The 19,502-nt window shown below is 53.4% G+C and overlaps 1 protein-coding gene across 1 annotated transcript in view; it reads left to right on the forward strand.

Annotated features, from left to right (window-relative positions):
* The window catches only part of MAN1C1 (mannosidase alpha class 1C member 1), a 139,010-nt gene extending 121,001 nt beyond the window's left edge, over nucleotides 1-18,009 (forward strand). Inside the window, exons 8-12 of the mRNA XM_059135383.1 lie at nucleotides 4,184-4,299; nucleotides 10,088-10,307; nucleotides 13,079-13,251; nucleotides 14,662-14,777; nucleotides 15,742-18,009. Of these exons, the coding sequence (XP_058991366.1) occupies nucleotides 4,184-4,299; nucleotides 10,088-10,307; nucleotides 13,079-13,251; nucleotides 14,662-14,777; nucleotides 15,742-15,862 (746 nt within the window). The 3' untranslated portion in view covers nucleotides 15,863-18,009. The remainder of the gene's footprint in view (nucleotides 1-4,183; nucleotides 4,300-10,087; nucleotides 10,308-13,078; nucleotides 13,252-14,661; nucleotides 14,778-15,741) is intronic.
* The last annotated feature ends 1,493 nt before the right edge of the window (nucleotides 18,010-19,502 follow it).

Raw genomic sequence — 19,502 nt, forward strand, 5'->3', positions numbered from 1 at the left:
CCCATGCCTCCATCATTTCTGCTGATACAGGGAGCCCTCTCCCTCTCCCCTGCCGCCAGCCCTAGTTGTTACGACATCATCATCAAGGGCTTGGAGCAAAGCACGGGAGACTGATGACGGCCTGGCTCCGGGACATGCCCTTCATCACTGCAAGCCTCGGTCTCCTCTCTTGCAAATGGGGGAAGAGCTTGAGATGGCTTTTTTGTGCACCGTGGAGGGGTGGGGGAGTAATGGTCAGAAGCTTCAGGAAATGGATTTCAGTTCATCTTCCAAAGAGGATATGTGTTGTGCCAAAAGGTAACAAGTAAAAGTAGGCAAGCAGGGCCTGGGGGTCAGGCCAGCCTGCAGGGACACCAGAGAGAAACTGCCGAGGCCTTATTCTCGCAACCCTGGGCCTCTGTGACTGCAGGTCCAGGAGGCCCAGAAAATGTGACCCAAGGACTTTTCCCCTGTGATGACCTCACCCCCAAGTGGCCTCCTGCAAGAACCACTTACAGAAATACAAGGTATTTTTAACCAAAACACACTGCCAAATCCAAAAGTGCAGGGAGAAAATGAAGGTTTGAATTACAGATTATGGCCATGGGAAGACAGTTCAATAACTGTTACTGCTTTTAATTGCAAGGCCTGACTGGGTAAAGAGATAAACTACCCGACTGTCAGCCTTAGCTGCTCCGGGACATCGCAGCAGAAGCCATCAGGAGGGAGAGGGGCGTGACCTCCCTGTATGAGCAGCTACCTTGGCAAATTCCAGAGAGCCTCCCCACTCCCACCCTGCTGAGAAGCAGAACTTTCTTTTCAGGCTGCACCAGGGGTCGCTGGGCTGAGCAAAGTCGGTCACCTATAGAAAATTGTTTCATATTAATAAAACATGAATGCGAGGCCTGCTAAAGGGCAGAGGGAAAGCTAGAGCCCTGCTCATCCAGGCACCTGCCTGCCTCCTCCCCGACCCCCAGCTCCGGCAACCAGGCTCATCTTAGGTTCTCTGTGGTTTCATTGGGATTTTTTGGTAATTGTATGTTTTTCCAACGGACAAGAACATTCCCAACTTGCGTAAGCTTAGTGTGTTTACTTTCTTCTTGAATCCTTGGTTAGCCCATTTGCAACCACAGGAGCTGCCGCTTGGGGAGGGAGAGTTGGGGCTGTGTCCTGGTCCCATGCCCCTGCTCCTTCTGCCCCCCGCTTCTGCTGGACACTGAGCTTCAGGGTAATGGGGGAGGCCAAGACCCTCTTGCCACTAGGACTCATGGCCAGGGTAAGTCCACCAGGCTCCTGTACGTGGCACAGACGAGACCCATCCTCGCAGAGTCACTTAGAGCTCAGAAGGCTGCCTGCCAGTCAGCGTGGCCCCTGGAGGGGCTTGTCTACCTGGTCCGCTGCCTGAATCCCCACTTTCCTCAGCAGGAGGGTGTGGCAAGTCCACATTCTTCCCAGTGGGGTTAGCAGTGTGAGCTGCCCATCAGCCCCAGCCTGGCAGCCTCTCCCGGGTTAGTGGTACTTTCCTACCACCCAGTTCCCAGACTGTGCGGTGACCACCTCTTGCTGCAAGTGTGATGACAGTATTGACATACAAGGTCAGCAAGCAGCAGGGCCCATCTCTGCTCAGGCTCATGGACACCAGTTCATGCTCCTCTTGCATTTTATTGATCAAAAGGTGGAGGCCCAGAGAGGAAAATGGCTTGCCCTGAGCTAATGGCAGATCTGTGTCTTCCAATTCCCATTCTGCGCTCTCTATGTACCACACGGTGCTGGGGTAGGACACTGCAGGCACACACAAGCCAGAAAGCAGTGGGACCTCCAAATGAGAATCATTCCCATATCCCCAAGAGGGTGTCCTGTTGCAGACACCCGTAGAGCTCCCAGGGGGCTTGACTCCCCTCTCCTGCACACACCCGCCAGGTGGAGCCCTCAGCCACATCCTAGACACACTGCAACCACATGATGAAGTCCTAACTCTTTGGCTTGGCATTCAAGGCCCCTCCCAGCACAGCTCAAACCTCCCTTCCTTTCTTTCCTTCGGGACTTACTGGGTGTCCACGTGTGCCATACAGTCAGTGGGTGTAAAATGCGAATCATACTCGCCCCCCTCCCCATAGAGAGCCCACAGCCTGGTGGAGGAGGCAGACACCGACACCACCGCTCTGGGAGCCGCCACGGGCAAGGCACACACCCAGCAATGGAAGGACTGGCTGCCACGGAGTGCTTCCCACGTGAGGCACCGTGGGGCCAGATTTGCGTGCGCCTTCTCTCACCCGTTCCTCATGGTCCCCCCGTAGGGAAGGATGATGAGCGGGCTTATGACAATACCGAGAAAGGCCTCTCTGCAGAGGGGATGCCTGAGCTGGGGTGTAGCAGTGAGAAGGTGCTAGCCATGCAAGGGGCGGCAGGGGTGTACCTGATAGAGGGGACACCACAGGTGGGAGATGTCTGGGGAGGCAGGGGGCTAGGAGTGTCTGGGTGGCAGAGAAAACAGTGACAGGCGGCAGGCCCAAAGGAGTGTGGCGATGGCAGCCCCTCCCCCACTTCACCCCGCTGCCGGCCTGTGTGCCTCTTCTGTGGTCTGTGAGCTGGGGGGGGGGGGTCCCCTCAGCAGAGGCCGGCCTGGTTTGACTTGCAGCGTTCCCTAACCCCTGTCAGGCACATACCTCCTGCTCCAGCTGCGGACGCGGCATCTGCGTGCTGGACCCGGCGTGCTCCTGCCCCTTCCTCTGTGCTCTGTCCACTGTGTAGCAATGGGGGGGTCGGGGATGTGCTGTGTTGCTGCGTATCTCTTCACACAGCAGGATCCAGCCCCCACAGAACCCCTCCTGCGCTTTCCCAAGGCTCAGGATTTCTCTGGTCTGTTCCAGTTTTTACAGGTCCTGAGCCCTTGCTGGGCCATGAGTTATTTATGGGGCCGGAAGGAGCTGGAAGGGCTGGTTTACTCTGGGTCTTCCTCTCAGCCCCCTTTTCTGGTCCCCACCTGTCTTCACCCTCTGACTTTGGGTCCCACTCCCCTCACACTTGTCTTCTCTGTCTCTAGGCAGAGAAACAGCACGCGTTCGTGCTCTGGTTAGCTGGAAAGTAGCAGAAAGCAAGAGCTCTGCCCCCTTGGTGGCCTTAGAGGAGCCCTGCAGGCCTGCCCACAGTTGTCCCCTCCGGGAGAGGGGTTGGCCGTGCCCACCTTGCTGGGTTCTTGGGAGGTTGTTACAGGTAGTACAGTAAGGCTCCGGGCCCACGTAAACCCTGGAGAAATGACAGCTTTTGATGGATTCCCTGTTCCTTCTTCTCTTCCCCCCACCGACTTTCCCTCCCTTCTCTCTTCCTACCCCCACTTTCTCCAGAGGAGCTGGAGATGCCCTCGCCAGCGACCCCACCCCACTTTACTCTGCTCCCATTTTCCTCCCTCTCTCTGTCTCTCTGCTTAAGTGCATCTTAACAGGAAACTGAAGTTTGCTCTTTGTTATAGCTATTAAATGCCTTTATGTTTCCCTGTTATTAATTTTTAAAGCATGTGCATGAAGTGCTGTCCCTGTCTCGCTTCTCTGGTTAAGTGCTCCTGGTTGACCATCCTTCTCCAGAGATGGCGCTGGGTGGAGTCACTCAGTCCTGCCCCATGGGGGCCACTCCAGGCAGATGCCCCCAGGGCAAAGACGGGCTCCTCAGACCCGATTCTCCCCAACCCCTGCTCCTTGGAAACTCCATTTCTCATAGTCTGCGCAGCAGAAGCTTGGTTTCTCCAAGTGGCTCCATATTCTGACTCAATTAAGCCTCCCGTCCCTCCTTTCCGTGGCCTTTTATGAACCTGCCCAGCATTAATTACCATGTTTGTCACCGGGTAATAAAAATCTCTGAACTCCCTGCCACCAGATTATCTTTTTAAAGAAATGCAACTCATTTACAGTTAATAACCAGAGGCCCTGCCGTCCTTGGCCTGCTAAAGGGACATGATTTATACACCTGGGTGAGCCGTGCACTCGTGTGCCAGACAGCGGGGCTCAGGATGGTCCTGGGTTCCCCAAGTCCCGCCCCGGGGCTTCCTGTATGCCCCTGCTCCCACAGGGCTCAGAGGCTGCCCCACCCGCATGTGGCCCCCGGGGGATGGGGTGGGGGGGTGCTCGCTGCCCAGGTGCATTCCCCCTGGGGGGCCGGCCCAGCAGCCTCAGCAGTTGGAGGTAACGCGCCGTCCTCTCTCTCCTCACAGACCATGTCTCGGTTGGAGGCCTCGGGGACAGTTTTTATGAATATTTGATCAAATCCTGGTTGATGTCAGCCAAGACAGATGTGGAGGCTAAAGATATGTACTATGAAGCCTTGGAGGTAAGACGGGCGCCTGCTCCTTCGTGGGCAGCTGGCCATTCACCCTAGCTCTGGCCCTGACCCCTGAGTGCCAGGGCCTCACCCACCCATCCCCCATGGCGAGCTGGCCAGAAGAACAAGATCTTCTCCCTCCCAGCCATGTGCTTTGCACACCCAGCTGTGACTACTCAGATGCCTTGAAATTAGGGCCACATTAGCATCCTCATTTTACAGACACAAAACTCACGCTCGAGGTGGTAAAGCCGTTGGTCCAAGGTCTTATAGCAGCAGTCAGTCTGATTCAGAAATCACGGTGTCTGGCCTTCCATGAATGTCTTAGAGCCCAGAACACAGCCAGACATTGGTCTGGGAGCCCCCAAATGAGGCTGCCAAAGCAAGACCCTCAGCCATTTCCTTGCAGAGCCGGAGGGATTGTAATTAGCCTATGTAAGCAGGGAAGGGCCTCCTCCTGTAGATCGTCCAACTCTGCTCCTTCTCTTTATGGGGATGGAAAACAAGGCCCAGAGAGGGGAAGGCACTTGCTCAAAGCCACACAGTACAGAGCTGGCAGAGCTGAAGCTAAAGCCCGATCTTCTAAGTCATTCCCAGTATCCCTCCAACTGTCTCTCCCCACAACTGTTGTGTCTACAGGGTGTGAACTGAACAAGGCATGGTAGGCTGAGATGAGTCTCTCCAAAGAGAGGGAGAATTAGGATAGAAGAGGAAGGTGGTTAGCCTGAGCTATTGGAAAGGGGGTTACGGAATCCCATTAACCCATCAGTAGGTACTTTGGAGCCCAACTAAGGAAAAGGCACTGGGTAGGCTCCAGGCCTCAGTTTCCCTACAAAGTAAGTTGAGCAACTTGGATCTACTCTGCCACCACCTTGGTCTGAGGTGTCATGTCCCCTAAACTAGTCTTCTTTTTTTTTTTTTTTTTTTTTTTTTAAAGATTTTATTTATTTATTTGACAGAGAGAGATCACAAGTAGGCAGAGAGGCAGTCAGAGAGTGAGAGAGAGGGAAGCAGGCTCCCTGCTGAGCAGAGAGCCCGATGTGGGACTCGATCCCAGGACCCTGAGATCATGACCTGAGCCGAAGGCAGCGGCTTAACCCACTGAGCCACCCAGGTGCCCTAAACTAGTCTTCTTGATCCCCTCCCCTTTGAAGTCCATTCTCCCTCTACAAAGCAGCCAGAAGAACTGGAGATCCATGTCCCTACCTCACTGGCTCCCCTTTTGCATTTGGAAGAAGCTAGACTCCTCACCTTTGCCCACATGATCTAGACCTACCAATCACCTTGAACTCTTTACCCCTTTACTCTCAGCTCTGGTCCCCCGCCTTCCTCAGACACACCAGACTCATTCCCACTTCGGAACTTTTGTATCTCCTGTCCTCTCTACCTAGAATAGCATTCAAATGGCTGGGCCCCATTTATTGGTCAAGTCAAATGCCCCTGGAAACTGGCCTTTCACAGCCTCTCTGTCACATACACCAGACTTAGGCTCTTTTTCACCTTCATCAACATTGAAAATTACTCCGGGCACATATTTGCTTACTCATCGTCTGTCTTCCCCAAGTAGAATGTGAGCTATCTAGGAGCAAGGATCTCATCCAGTCACTCACCGTGTCTGCCTCACTCCTACAATAGTACCTGTACATAGGAAGTGTACAGTAACCATGTGAGCAAATGAACACATGATTGCTGAAGGGATGCATGGATGGATGGATCCGTGGGTGGAAGGACTGAGGGGTGGATGGATGGGTGGATGGTTGGGTGGATGGTTGGGTGGGTGGATGGATGGGCAGGAGGAAGGGTAGATGGGTGGATGGATGGATGGGTGGGTTGGTAGAGGAGAGATGGAGGGATGGGTGGATAGGCAGGTGGAAAGATGGATACGTGGGTGGATATGGTGGATGGAAGGGTATGAGCAGTTGCATAGACGGATGAATGAGCTCTAACTATCCTCTGGCTGCATGAATCTGGCCAGGAATGGTAGTGCTTAAAGGAAACCCATTGAAACAAGCCTCCACAGCCATGGACTTTTTAAACTGTAGGCTTGGTGATGAGTTTTCCCCACCCAGCTCCCCAGCATCAAGACCTTGGTCATGAAGCGGCTGCTGCGGCTCCAGTCCCATCTCCGTCTGCATCTCAGCCCCAGCTTAAGCTTCAACTAAGCTCAGACCACAGCCAGTGTCTGCTGTCAGGGAATCAGTGTTGAGCCTGCGCAGAGTGTGCTGCTGGCAAAGGCCTGTCTGCGCTTTCCACCATTCCTTGCAGGGTAAACATGAAGTTAGCGAGCAGCCTGGTTCCCTGCCCTCAGGGCACACAGTGGTTGAGGCTTCAAGGAAAGACATGGCCATGAATTATTTAAGCAAACTGGGAGTTTTATGGAAAGCACTTGATTGAAGAGGAGAGAACCTTGGCTTTGCTCCCCTTGTTTGATATCCCCAGTGAATAGCCTGGAGTATCTCTGACCCTGGGTAAAGACTGGGCCTCTGGCAAGTTTGGGACTTTGAAGAATATTCTAGTAATTCTCAACCTTGTCCACACATTAAAAATCACTGGGGAAGCTATAAAATCCCATTGTTCAGGCTGCACCCTGACAAGGCTACATCAGAATGTCTGGGCCCGGGCCCAGGAAACAGCCTGGAAAGCTGCCCTGAGGTGGGGTGAGACCACTGCCCAGCTGGGGTGAGTTGGGGATGATTCAGACAGGCCAATAGGGCATACCCCTGAGGGTCACAGGAGGGAGATCAACAAGAACAAGGAGAGCATCTGTCTCGATGGCCTCCTCCAGGCAGGTGCCATGACTACCTTGTCTTATTTAGTTAGCCCCATCTTACAGATGAGAAACTGAGGTCCCACAGCAACCAGTGTCAAAGCCGGGGTGCAAACACAGATCGGACTGACTCCAGATCCAGTGCTCCTGCCAACCACAGAGGAGCCTGGCTTGCCTGAAATCCCTCTGCAGAGTGAGGCCAACGGGGTCCCCTCCAGGAGGCAAAGGAAGGCAGAGTCTTTGAATAACCTCATAGCCATCCCAGGAATTATTCCCTTGTTACAGATTAGGAGAGGGAGTCTTCAAAAAAGGGAAATCATTTGCCCAGAGTCACCCAACCCTTACATTGCAGAGCTGGCATCCAAGCCCAGGTCTGTCTTCCCCCTCAGCTCGGCTGGTCTCTTAGATGATTTAAGCCTAACTGGTCAGTTGCCAGCCTGCGGTGTCTTGTGTTTTGTTTAGAGTTTTAGAAAGCCTTTGTGTGTTTGTTTGTTTGTTTCGATTTTTTTTTTTTTCATCTTTACACCTATCTGCTTGTCTCAGTTGTGTCCTCACAATGAGACTGGTCTGTCATTTCCACTTTACCATGATTACTTAGCTTGGGGTGAACCCCAAATGGAAGTAACCCATAGGGACAGTCTCTGTGCCACCAGGGGAGGCTTCACGGGGTCTCCCCGAGATGTCTGTGTTTTCCCCCAAGCGTCCACAACGGGTGGCTGGACCAGATTTCTGCACCCTGGACTAGCCTGCCACCCCTCCTCCCCACCGGTGTGGACCACATTCTGCCCAAGAGCAAACCCAGCCCTAGAGTGGGCGGCTCCGTAGGCCCCTTCACTCCTCCATCCCCCATGGCACAGGTGGTCTGCCACTCACATCATCAGAGCTTCCCCACCTGCTACTCAGTGAAGGTCCTAGAGCCAGCCCACCGTGGGGGACCTTGCAGGAGGGGGAAAGGCACAGATCCAGGAGTGAATGTTGTTTGAGGACTTACTGTATGCCTGCTCGGGGCTGGAGAGTGGGGGTGGTGGTGGCTTCTGCCGTCAGGCAGCACTTAGAGTCCTGGGAGAGAGACAGGTTTGCCACAGAACATACACGGAGGGATGCACAAGGTGGGGAGAGCACCCCGTGGAAAGGGAACCGGAGGCGAGCATCGTGGCAGTGGCCTGGATGGGTGGCGCATGCGCAAAGGCAAGCTGGGGCCGTGGAGTCGAGGAGGAGCATGTTTCTTTCTTTTTTTCTTTCTTTCTTTTTTTTTTTTTTTTTAAGATTTTATTTATTTATCAGAGAGAGAGAGGGGGAGAGAGAGCGAGCACAGGCAGACAGAATGGCAGGCAGAGACAGAGGGAGAAGCAGGCTCCCTGCCAAGCAAGGAGCCCGACGTGGGACTCCATCCCAGGACCCTGGGATCATGACCTGAGCCGAAGGCAGCTGCTTAACCAACTGAGCCACCCAGGCGTCCCAGCATGTTTCTTTCAAAATGCTGACCACAAATCGTAATTCCCGTGTGTGTGTGATTTTGTTGGGAATCTCCTAACAGGTGAACTCCCTGAGTAGAGTCCAGGCTGTGTGTTTTCAGGGGCTTCATCCCCTGCCCCGAGCCTCCGCTCATGGAAAACTCAGTGGGAGGAGAGGGATGTGACAGCGAAGAGGCTGGGGCAGGGGACGGACTGGAGAGAAACTGTCCGAGCCAGCAGGTGCTGAGGGCGCCGTGTGAGCAAGTATGCTGAGCTCTGCACGCACAGCGCATTTGATCCTCACAACCGTGCAAGGTGTCCCCCTTTCATACATTTACTTGGCAGTCAAGGCCCAGAGGGCCCACAGAACCCGCCAGTGTCACACAGCTTGGAACTGACAGAGGTAGGATTTGAACCTGAGGCATCTGCACCTGGGAGCCATGTCTGTGGCATCAGGTTAAACTAGTCCGTTATTTACAGAGAGCAGAGGCCCCTGGAGAATAGATTGGAAGTGGCAGGGATGCAGGAAGAGGCCTGGCCTCCAGAGGACTCCAGAGTCCTGGCCTGGACCCAGAGTCACAGGCAGTGCCATCACCTCTGTCTCCAGGCTCCCAGGGACTAACAGCAGGGAATGGGGGGCACCCTGGCCTGACACCGCATCCCCCAACTTCCTTAGAGTCTTTACCAGCCGTATCATCTCCTGTGGAAGTTGGGGATAGGAGCCCTCAAAGCCCCTTGCTACCAGAAGAAGCAGCCATCAGGTAGTAGAAAATGCCCAGTTTGGGCATCTGGGGGCCCTTGTACTGGCATGGCTGGGTGACCTGGGATGAGCCACTTATCCTTTTGTCTGTACAGGGCATGACAGCCGTGTGCCAGGGTTGTCGAGGGCATCAAATGAGAAGGTGTATGGTAAGGGCCTGTAGAGAGCAGCTCTTAACTTTCCGTGGGTCCTTTCCGAAAACCAGATAAAATATAGGGACCCTCTTCCCAGGTTAATGCCCATACACGAGAGTGTCACATACAATTTGAGTGGCCTCTGGATCCCCTGGAGCCTGTCCACAGGCCAGCTGGGCTCCAGGTTAAGATTCCCTAACAGAGGACATCGTGGAGGATGGATAAAAATTTTTAAAGATTTTTTAAAAAAATATTTATACATAGAAGATATAAAAGCTTAAATAAGAGGGGCACCTGGCTGGCTCAGTTGGTAGAGAATGTAACTCTTGATCTCAGGGTTGTGAGTTTGAGCCCCACGCTGGGTGTAGAAATTATTTAAAAATAAAATATTTGTTTAACAAAGTCTAAACAAGAGACTCCGTCCGGGGAGCTGCCTTGTGTCTAAGACCCCAGCAGGCACCAGGCCTCAGCCAGGAGAGCGGCAGAACCTCCTACGGCCCCATCAGGGACCACCGCCAGCCGCCAGCCAAGGTCAAGGACCTCCTTTGCCTGGGATGGAGGGCTCAGCAGAGCTGTGTTCACTGCTGTCTGCAAAATGTTCATTTTTCCGTCCTCTCCCCCTCCCTTCTCTGTTCCCCCTCCTACGCCTCTCCCCTCTGTCCGACTCCCACCTTGCTCCCAGGCAATAGAGACCTACTTGGTGAATGTCTCTCCTGGGGGGCTGACCTACATTGCTGAGTGGCGAGGGGGGATTCTGGACCACAAGATGGGGCACCTGGCCTGTTTCTCTGGGGGCATGATCGCCCTCGGCGCTGAGGATGCCAAGGAAGAAAAGAGGGCCCACTACCGAGAGCTCGCAGCCCAGATCACCAAGACGTGCCACGAATCATACGCCCGCTCAGGTAACCCGGCAAGGGGAAGGGGCGGAGGAGAGACTGAGGCTAGACACCAGGAAGAACTAGAAAAACCAGCAGAGCGGCACACGGTCTTAGGGCAGTCTTGCCTTGGAAGTTATGGAGAATTTGTACAAGGGGTGTGCTGTCGATGCACTGAGACTGTACCCTGAGTGAAAAGGAGAATAGGGGTGATGTATCAAGCACCTGTGCCCACTCTTGTTCAGCATTTGACTTGCACCATTGCTGAACCTCACAACACAGATAAACTGAGGCCCAGAGAGAACTTGGTCGAGGTCCGGTGTAAAGGGCACAGAGTGAAGGGTCCTCCAGGCTTCCTGAGCCTAGCAGATCCCTTCTCCCTGGGCCCTTACCCCTGAGTGTACCTCTGCCCTTCCTCCCCGGCACCCCTCCCTTTTGGGGGTCTTACCACCTCTAGCACCACCCTGTGTATCACCCTCTTTGAATCAAGATCACCAGAAGGCTTGAGAGCCTCTTGACCTTCCCCACCTAACACTCATTGCAGAATTGTCAAATACTAGAGTCAGAAGGCACATTAAAGAACATGAGCCTTGTCTTACACGTGGGGAAACTGAGTCATCCCAGAGCAGGGAAGTGACTTTGCCAAAGTCACACAGTGCGCAAGTAGCTCCTGATGTCATCTGAGGTCTTCTGATGCCCAGCTTCTTCTTGTGTGCTGCCTCTGCAGACAGTGCCCCTCAGAAAAAGCCCTCCCCTGGGGTCCCCAAGAGGTGCCCACTGCTCTGGGTGTAATCCCAGTCTTGGTTGGAGGAGAGGACCCAAGATTTGCCATAAACTTGGCTCAGGTGCCACTCTGCCACTCACCAGTGGGGTGGCCTCCATTTTCTCATCTGTTCAACGGGAACAATAACACAGGTCTCCCGGGATGAGATACAGGGTCCCATAGAAAGCACATCGCCGGCTGCCTTCGGCCCCAGCATGGAAGGCATGTTTTAGCTTGAAAGGTGTCTGCGACCCTCCAGTGGGATGTAGATCTCTTGGAGCTGGTTACATGAAGCCCGCAATTCACAAGGGGGTTCTTACAATGGCTCTGCAGTTCCCTTCAAAGACCCAGAACCGTAAACCGAAATCTCAGGAATAATAAAAGCTCACAGTTTGTCTGGGACAACCAACCCAGACCATAAAAGACAACCACGTAAGAGAGCATGCTGTTCCAGCCAGCCTGCCCGTCCACAGACAGCCACGTCAGGCTCTTGTGCCCCGACCCCGTCCACAGCTTGGGTGAAATAGCTCTTTGCTAGCGGCCAGGAGCAGCAGCAAGCATCCAAGAACTCGACGAGGCCGCGGTCCGGCTAATGGTACAGCCCTTCTGTGAAGCCCTCCATGGAAGAGTAGGATGTCCTGCGAGGCTCCGGTCATCTAAGAACAACCTGGGGCTTCTCGGAGTCCTGACCTGATGGGAAGAAGGAAGGCACACTTAGGACCAGAGCCCGGCACTTGACCGACTCAGGGTGTGCAGGTGCTGAAGGGAGGAGAAGCTGACCCCTCTCGCCTAAACTCAGGGCCTAGAGTCTCAGACCCAGGAGGGAAAGAACAAGAGCACAGTCCAGGGAAAGGGCATCAGACAGATCCGTGTCACATCCCAGCTCAGTCACAGCTCGCTCTGTTACCTTGGACAAATTACTTAGCCTCTCTGATCCTCAGTTTCCATATGCCTGAGAGAGAGACCCTAATATCTACCTTAGAAAAAACAAAAGAAGAAAAAAACAAAAACAACATTTGTTAAGGATCGAAATAATGCACCTAAAGCACCCAGCACAGCCCTTGAAATCAGTGGTGGCTGTGGTGGTTATAATTATGGCCTTCCAGCAAATAGGCACCAGATTGTCCAAAAACAAACCAGTGACCAAAAAAACCCACAAAAAACTGAGGGGTGCCTGCATGGCTCAGTGAGTTGGTCCTGGGATCGGCCCCACATTATGGCCCCACATTATTGGGCTCCCAGCTCAGCGGGGAGCCTGCTTCCCCCTCTGCCCCTCCCCCAGCTCAGCTCATTGTCTTTCTCTCTTTCTCTCCCTCCCCCCTTCCTCTGCCTCTCTTTCCCATACGTGGTTTCTCTCTCAAATAAATAAATAATCTTAAAAAAAAAACAAAAACAAAAACCCAAAAACCAAAACATCTCAAACCTCTTTAAGCCCTCTTTATCTAGCTGCCTCTGCCTGAGTATGTGCCTTCTGGGCAGTTCTTCCCCGGTCTGAGCTCAGCAGTGTCCCAGCCTGTCAGCTCTGGAAGGCTCCTTCTGGGAGCCTCATTTCCCTGAGAAAGGGATCTTTCTCTGTGGAGAAGCAGCACAGCAGATCAGCATGTTAAAGAACCTGCTAAGTCCCGCAGACTTAGCAGGAAACTGTTTCACTTCATTGACCCCCTGTTCCCCAAACGTCCTTGGCTGGTTAACATCCTTTCCTGGCTGGTTAACATCTTGCTGAGTTTATGTCTCAAAACACAAGTTGGGGAACATCTCCCAAACCTTTCTCTCCCCAGATTACTGCATAGTTCATTTGGACTCTCAGATTCTAAAACTACACAATGTTCGAGGCCTCAAGGGTCTTGCTTTGGCCTGCCTAGGCCAAGAGGGAAGCTGGGCCTTGCCAGGCTCGGCAGGGCAGGCAAAGGTTCGGCCTGGGCCAGTCAACCTGCCAGGACTTCCTGGCCACTGAGAGTGCTCCTGGGGCAGCTGGGTCCTGAAAAGCAGGAGCTGGGAGATCTGACCCAGGTCCTCTGCTTGGTCCTCCCCGCAGATACCAAACTGGGGCCCGAGGCCTTCTGGTTTAACTCGGGCAGGGAGGCCGTGGCCACGCAGCTGAGCGAGAGCTACTACATCCTGCGGCCCGAGGTGGTGGAGAGCTACATGTACCTGTGGCGACAGACCCACGACCCCATCTACAGAGAGTGGGGCTGGGAGGTGGTGCTGGTGAGTGCCCTGGGCGGGAGGGTGGGGGGCCGACTGCGTGACAGGTGCCCCGGGAATTCAGGCAGGGTCCAACCCCCCCCCCCCCCCCCCCAGCTCAGGCACAGAGAGGAAGGTCACACCAGGTTGACATCTGGCTCAGGTTCCGAATGCAAAGGGTCAAGGTGTAGTTGCAGAGTCAAGAGTCCCCGGCTGGATAAAAGTGGGCCGGGAAATTAATGGAGAGGGTTCTGGGCACCCATAGCCTTTGGGGCCCAGGCTTCAGGGCCAGCAAACTTTGAGGGCTAAAGGCAGGGCGGGAGCCAGAAGGACACAGAGCACATGCAGTCACTACCCTCTGACCTTGAAGCCTGAGATGGTTTCAGATTTCTCCTCTCAAACAGGAATAGGCTGCCTCCCTCCTCTGCCCAAAGCCAGCTGTGCCCTGGGCGGCCCCCACCTATCTCTGGGCTCTGTTCCCCACTACTAGCTCACTTGTCCCCAACCACCCAGCAGGGAATGGGTGTCAAAGGCAAGTATGGAAAGTCCAGAAAGATGGGTCTTGAGGGATGCTAAGTCTTCTCTGTCCAGCCCCTTCCCAACTTTCCCTAGGGCCCCCTGCTCTCAGAGGCATAGACTGTCCTGGGGAGAGCCACACCCAGGACATTATACTTGGGGAGGGCTGAGGTTCACCTCTGTGGTTCAGAATCCCCCTGCTTCCCCAAAGGCCCCATTCTCGACCAGTGAAAACCAAGTAAGTGTTCTGTGCTCCTGGGACTTCAGTGTGTAAAAATGGCATTTATATACAAGAGCAGACAGCCGGGGGCCTCCCACCTCTGGACCAGGGACCGAATCTCCACAGGGAATCCGTGGGGTGTGCTAAGTCCAGTCCCCAAGTCCCAGCCTTCCGCTGCCTTCCTCTGTCCACCACTGTGGGTGAGTCTGTCGGCTCAGCCTGGTTCCCTGCAGGGCCAAAAGAATGTCCTCTGAGTTCATTTTTTTTTTTTTTTTTTTTTTTTAAGATTTCATTCATGCATCCGACAGAGCACAAGTAGGCAGAGAGGCAGGCAGAAAGAGAGGAAGCAGGCTCCCTGAGGGGCAGAGAGCCCGATGCGGGGCTCAATCCCAGGACTCCAAAATCATAACCTGAGCTGAAGGCAGAGGCTTTATCCCACTGAGCCACCCAGGTACCCTGTGTCCTCTGAGTTCAGACTAGGAGACGAGCTCAAGCCGGCAGCCAGCTGGGACTAAGCTCTCAGCCCCGGAGGCAGGGCGGCTGAGCCCTCGAACAATAATTTGGCTTTCTGCTTCCACAAATGCCAGGGGTCCCCAGCAGAGTGGTCCGGGGCCTGCCTGTTCACGACCTGGGCAGGCACGAATCTTGCGGGGGGGCCTCTCCTCTCCCTGCACCAAAGCTGCCTCCCTTTTCTTCAGGCCTTGGAGAAATACTGTCGGACGGAAGCTGGTTTCTCCGGGATCCAAGACGTGTACAGCAGTGTCCCCAACCACGACAACAAGCAGCAGACTTTCTTTCTAGCGGAGACACTAAAGTGAGTTGGGGTTTGGCTGGTGTTCTTTCCAGAGGGAAACTGGGACTTTCTTAGGGTTGGAGGGAGGAGGAGGCAAGGCCTGGGGTCAGCAGTCCCTCCCTTCACCACCGAGTTCTGCCATCCCGGGGGGGGGCCCATGGCTAGGGGGCCTGGGGTCCCCAGGACGCCCCTCAGGCCAGGTGGGTTTCTCCCCTCAGAAAGAGACCAGACAGCACCCCAACTCCAAGTACAAGCGGTGTGCTAAGTTAATTTCTGTAACCTGTCTCCTTGGGTCCCTGGGATCTCTGAAACCATGTCCTCTTCTGTAAAATGGGAGGAATGATGGCAACGGTGGTCACTGCCGTTGACCTTCCTCTACAGCTTTGCTCCTGCGCTGTTCCCTCACTTTCTGGGGGTGGAAGTCAGCCACCCCGTTTCCTTGCTCTTCCCCAAACCTTGTGCTTTACCCTTTGCAATGGATTGGAATAGTCCATTCCTTTGGCTTGGGGAGTTGGAGTTCTGGAGTCACAACTCCCTATTCATTTAAGTGTCCTAACATCTGCTTTAGTCTAGAGTCTCCTGGGGGGCACCTCAGGGAGCAGCCTAAGAGTTTGGACTGGTGCAGTACTCAGGCCACCATGAAAAGAAAGAAGAATCTAAGCCATAAGGGGACCTAGCCGGCCTCTCCTCCAGGCGGCGCAAGTACCTGAGTGAAGGCAGATGGGTACAACCTAACAGAGGAAGGCCAGGGGCAGAGCCAGAGTTAAACCAGGTCTGACTGCCCCAGATCTCAGTGCTCTCCTCAGCATCCACAGTGCCTTCCCTGGGACTAGTGCTGCAGGTAGACCCTGGATCTCAAACCTCCCTGCACCCTTAGCCACAGTCCAGTGTTGCGGAAGCCTCTGAGACTGGCTGCCAGTGGTCCCCTTTTCCCCAGTGCCCTCACCAGCTTTGTCTTGCTTCCCTCCCTGCCCCGGGGGCACAGGTATCTCTATCTTCTGTTCTCTGAAGATGACATGCTCTCCCTGGAAGACTGGGTGTTCAACACAGAGGCCCACCCCCTCCCCGTGAATCACTCGGACAGCTCCAGCAGGGTTGGGGGCTGACTCTGACCCGTCTCCCTGCCGCACCCAGGGCCCTGGAGGGCTGCCTTGCCTTTTCAGGATTTGGGACTGTTCTCAAAGGGATTGGGAACATAGGCCCCACTCCTGGCAGACCCAGGGCAGATGTGTTGGACAAGAAACTTCTTTTCCTCTGTGAGGAGACAGGACTTGGAGACGCAGTGATGTCCCCCCAGGCCCAGACTTTCCTTTCTACGGAGAATTTCTATGAAACCCACTCACTTGCCATTGTAGGGCCCAATGAGTGGAGGTTTGCATATTGTCCCCATGCCTTTTGATTTACTTCCTCTCATTTGGGGAGGGGTTTTTTTGTTTGTTTGTTTGTTTTGCTTGATTTTGCCTTTTCTCTGCAGTTGTGTTTTATCACAAATTACAAATATAGTTTCAGAATCATGGGCTTTCCAAAGCAGCAGCATCTTGAGAAACTAAACCTTATAAAGTGTTTGCACACAGACCTTGACCCCATTTTCTAGATCTTAAATGCCTTCTGCCCAACATTTACTATACGTTCAACTACGCGGCATTTACCTTATGATTTGAGGGGGCGTTCCCTTTTTATTTGGCCTCAATGTTAGCGAATCACTAGTGCTATTTTCATTATTGTAATGGGAAAATCTGTAAACTTACAATAAAAGAGTTTATTGAATAAGAAATACAACTGGGTTCATTGCACAACAGTGACTCCTGGGAAAACCACAGCAATGTTATCACCCAGAAAAATAATCCACCAGCAGTTGATGTGTCAGACAATTTAGTCATGACTCCAACTTCTATTGCCTTCCCTTAAATTTGTCTTAAAAATTCAGGAAGGTTGAAGCCCATCCTTTAAATGGAGTTGGATGTTTATACTTAAGGCTTGGAAGAGGCCCAGAGAGGGCCAGCAGCTTGCCTGAGGTCATCAGCTGGTAGAGGCAGGGGGGAGCCCAGTCCCTACAGTGTGTTCAGGACCCCTGTTGTGTGTCCATCGGTTCTCATTCAGGAGACACGTGGTGAGTGCCCATAGGAGACCAGACACTGGGCTAGCTGCTAGGGACACAGCCGGGAGTGAAACAGTTGTAAGCCCTGGCCTCAGGGAGCATACAGCCAAGGAGGGGAAAGATGGCCTGTAAAGTAGACGGACAGATAAGCAACATGACTGTGAGTCACGTGAACTGCTACAGAGGAGATGTGGGGCCGAGGCGCCTGTGGCCAGGGATCATCTTAGGGCAGCAAGGAGAGCCTCTCTGAGCAGCTGACTTTCAAGCTGAGACCTGGAAGATAAGAACAAGCAGCGGGAGGAGTATCCCACAAACCCCCTCCCCAGTGACATTACCTGCTCCCCCCTCCCACCCAGAGGCCCAACACCTTGAGGCCATGTACAGAACAAGGAGTTGAGGTAGGTTGCCCCACAGCTGACCACACAGGGGCATTCTGAACCCTCCCCCATGCTCAGCTGCATTGTTTTGGCCATCATAAACTTGAGTAGTCCCTGGGGTACTGGAGCCCTAGGCCAAGTGACCTGGCTTTATGTCCACACAGTGGGACCCTGGATAAGTCACCTCACCTCTCGGGCCATTCTTCCATCAAACAGAGGGAGGAACCTCCCACATTCCAAGGTTGCTGTGAGAATAAGTGGGACCCACTGGCGCCCTGGCCATATGGGAAGGGCTTCTTCCTTGTTCTGGAGACGCAGATGCTTCCAGAATCTTCTTAAGTAGTCAGAATTATGGGGGAGCCATCCCCATGGCAGGAAACCTGGTGTTTGGTGAGTAAGTCCCTGCCTGAACCCAGGAAGTCACTTCACTTTTGACAGCCTCTGGAGACCTGCCTGTGTTTATTAAAACAAATAAACAAACAAAAACACACACACACACAAAAAAAAAACAAAAGTAAAACAGAAAAACCCACTGTACAAGCATTGTTGAAAAGGTGAGGAATATCTTTATGCTAAGCAGAAAGAAAACCATCCACCATTCTACCCTCCAGAATGAATACTGTTATATTTTCTTCTAGATCTTTTTCTATGAATGTACAGAATATATTTTGCAACATGGCACCATACTGTGCATACTGTTCTACTGTAATCTGCTTTTGCTCTCAGCTATATATTGTGAAGATCTTTCCATGTCAACAAATACACCTTTATCACTGTTCCTGGCTGTGGAATATTCCATCGTGTTCTGTATCATGCGTTCTGGATCTAAGCCCCTATTTCTGGACATTTGGGTTTGTGACAGTTGGGGCTTTCAGTTACAAATAATAGAAAACTCTGTCTAACTTACACCAAAAAAAGGAGGGGGTGGGAGGGAGAGAGGGAAGGGAGGAAGGAAGGAATGGGGGGGGGAGAAAAAGAACATATTGAAGTGCTTTGCGGTGACTCATGGGATCTCAGGAGAGTGAACAGTCCAACCTCAGAAGGACTAGGAAGAGGACGTGGCCAGGAATCCAAGCAGCAAGAACCAAGGGGGCAGTCTCCCCAGTACCCCCCCCATCAGGACAGGTGAATTCAAACATTTCTACTGCCGCCCTTCAAAGAAGCGGGCTTCCCATTGGCCCAGCGTGAGTCACGTGCTCCCAGCTGGCAGCCGGTGGGGCATCCTGAATGAGGGACCCGCTGGGACCCCATGCAATGCCCCACGGGCTGTTCCCAGGAGCAGAAAAGGAAGTTTGCTGCCGAGATAATGAAGCCACGCACTTCATTTTGCCTTTTGTGAAGGCAAAACAGCAGGACTCTTTGCAGGTTCTGCTTTGATTGTTTTCAGTATTTTAAAGAGAGTTATGCAAGCATCCTTGACCATTCCTCCCTCGCCTCTGGTTCTTCGCCTCAGAATCCGCTCCTGGAATGTCTGCAAAGCCCCTCGGCAGTTCCCCAAGGCCCCCCGGGCTTCCCCGCTGGGCCCATATCGCTGTATGTTACCCTCCCTCCCACCCCACCACCAGCCTTCTGTCTTCTGCGTTATCCCTGGGGGCAAGTTGTAAAAATGAATATTTTAAAATTCATCCTCCAGGAGGGCCTTGCAGGTGGAGAAATACCATTCTTTTGGCAACTTAACTCCATTCCAGGGATAAAAATAAGTAAGGCCCAAGGTAGGCTGAGCGGAGAGAGAAATTAAGGGATGAGTCATCTTCATGGAAGGAGGAGCCACGGAATGGGAATCCCGGTTCTGGAACCAGTGCTGGCGGTGGACCCTTCTTCCCCCGCCAAGGGTCAGCGTGCTGCCAGTCTCTTTCGGAGTCTCGTCGGAGGGAACCACCTTTTGCACCTGTTTTCTTCATGGAGGGGCGGGAGGCTGGTTCCTGCCAGAAAGCTTGATCAGCAGCTGGTTCCCAGCACTGAGGCCGGGGAGCGCTACACTCCTGAGAAACTGGACAGAGCCCTTCTCCAGATGCTTCCTTTTAATCCCCTGTGTTTGTGAAGATGTTTTGTGCATCACGTTGTGTCCCTGGCAATTGGCAAAGTTCAAATACTAGTGCACTGGGAAGAATAGCAAAAGCAGAAAATCTGGTTTAAAGGCAGCATCCTTGAGACCCATGATGTGAATCTCACCTCGGCCTCCTTTGCTTTGGGGAGGGGACTTCTTCAAGGTTCGCCAACGTGCTGGAGACAGGGAAGGGCCAGCTCCTCCCAGGTCCCCCACGGGGGCTC

The sequence above is a fragment of the Mustela lutreola genome, chromosome 10 (genome assembly GCF_030435805.1).
Source record: "Mustela lutreola isolate mMusLut2 chromosome 10, mMusLut2.pri, whole genome shotgun sequence".
NCBI classification, from domain to species: Eukaryota; Metazoa; Chordata; class Mammalia; order Carnivora; family Mustelidae; genus Mustela; species Mustela lutreola.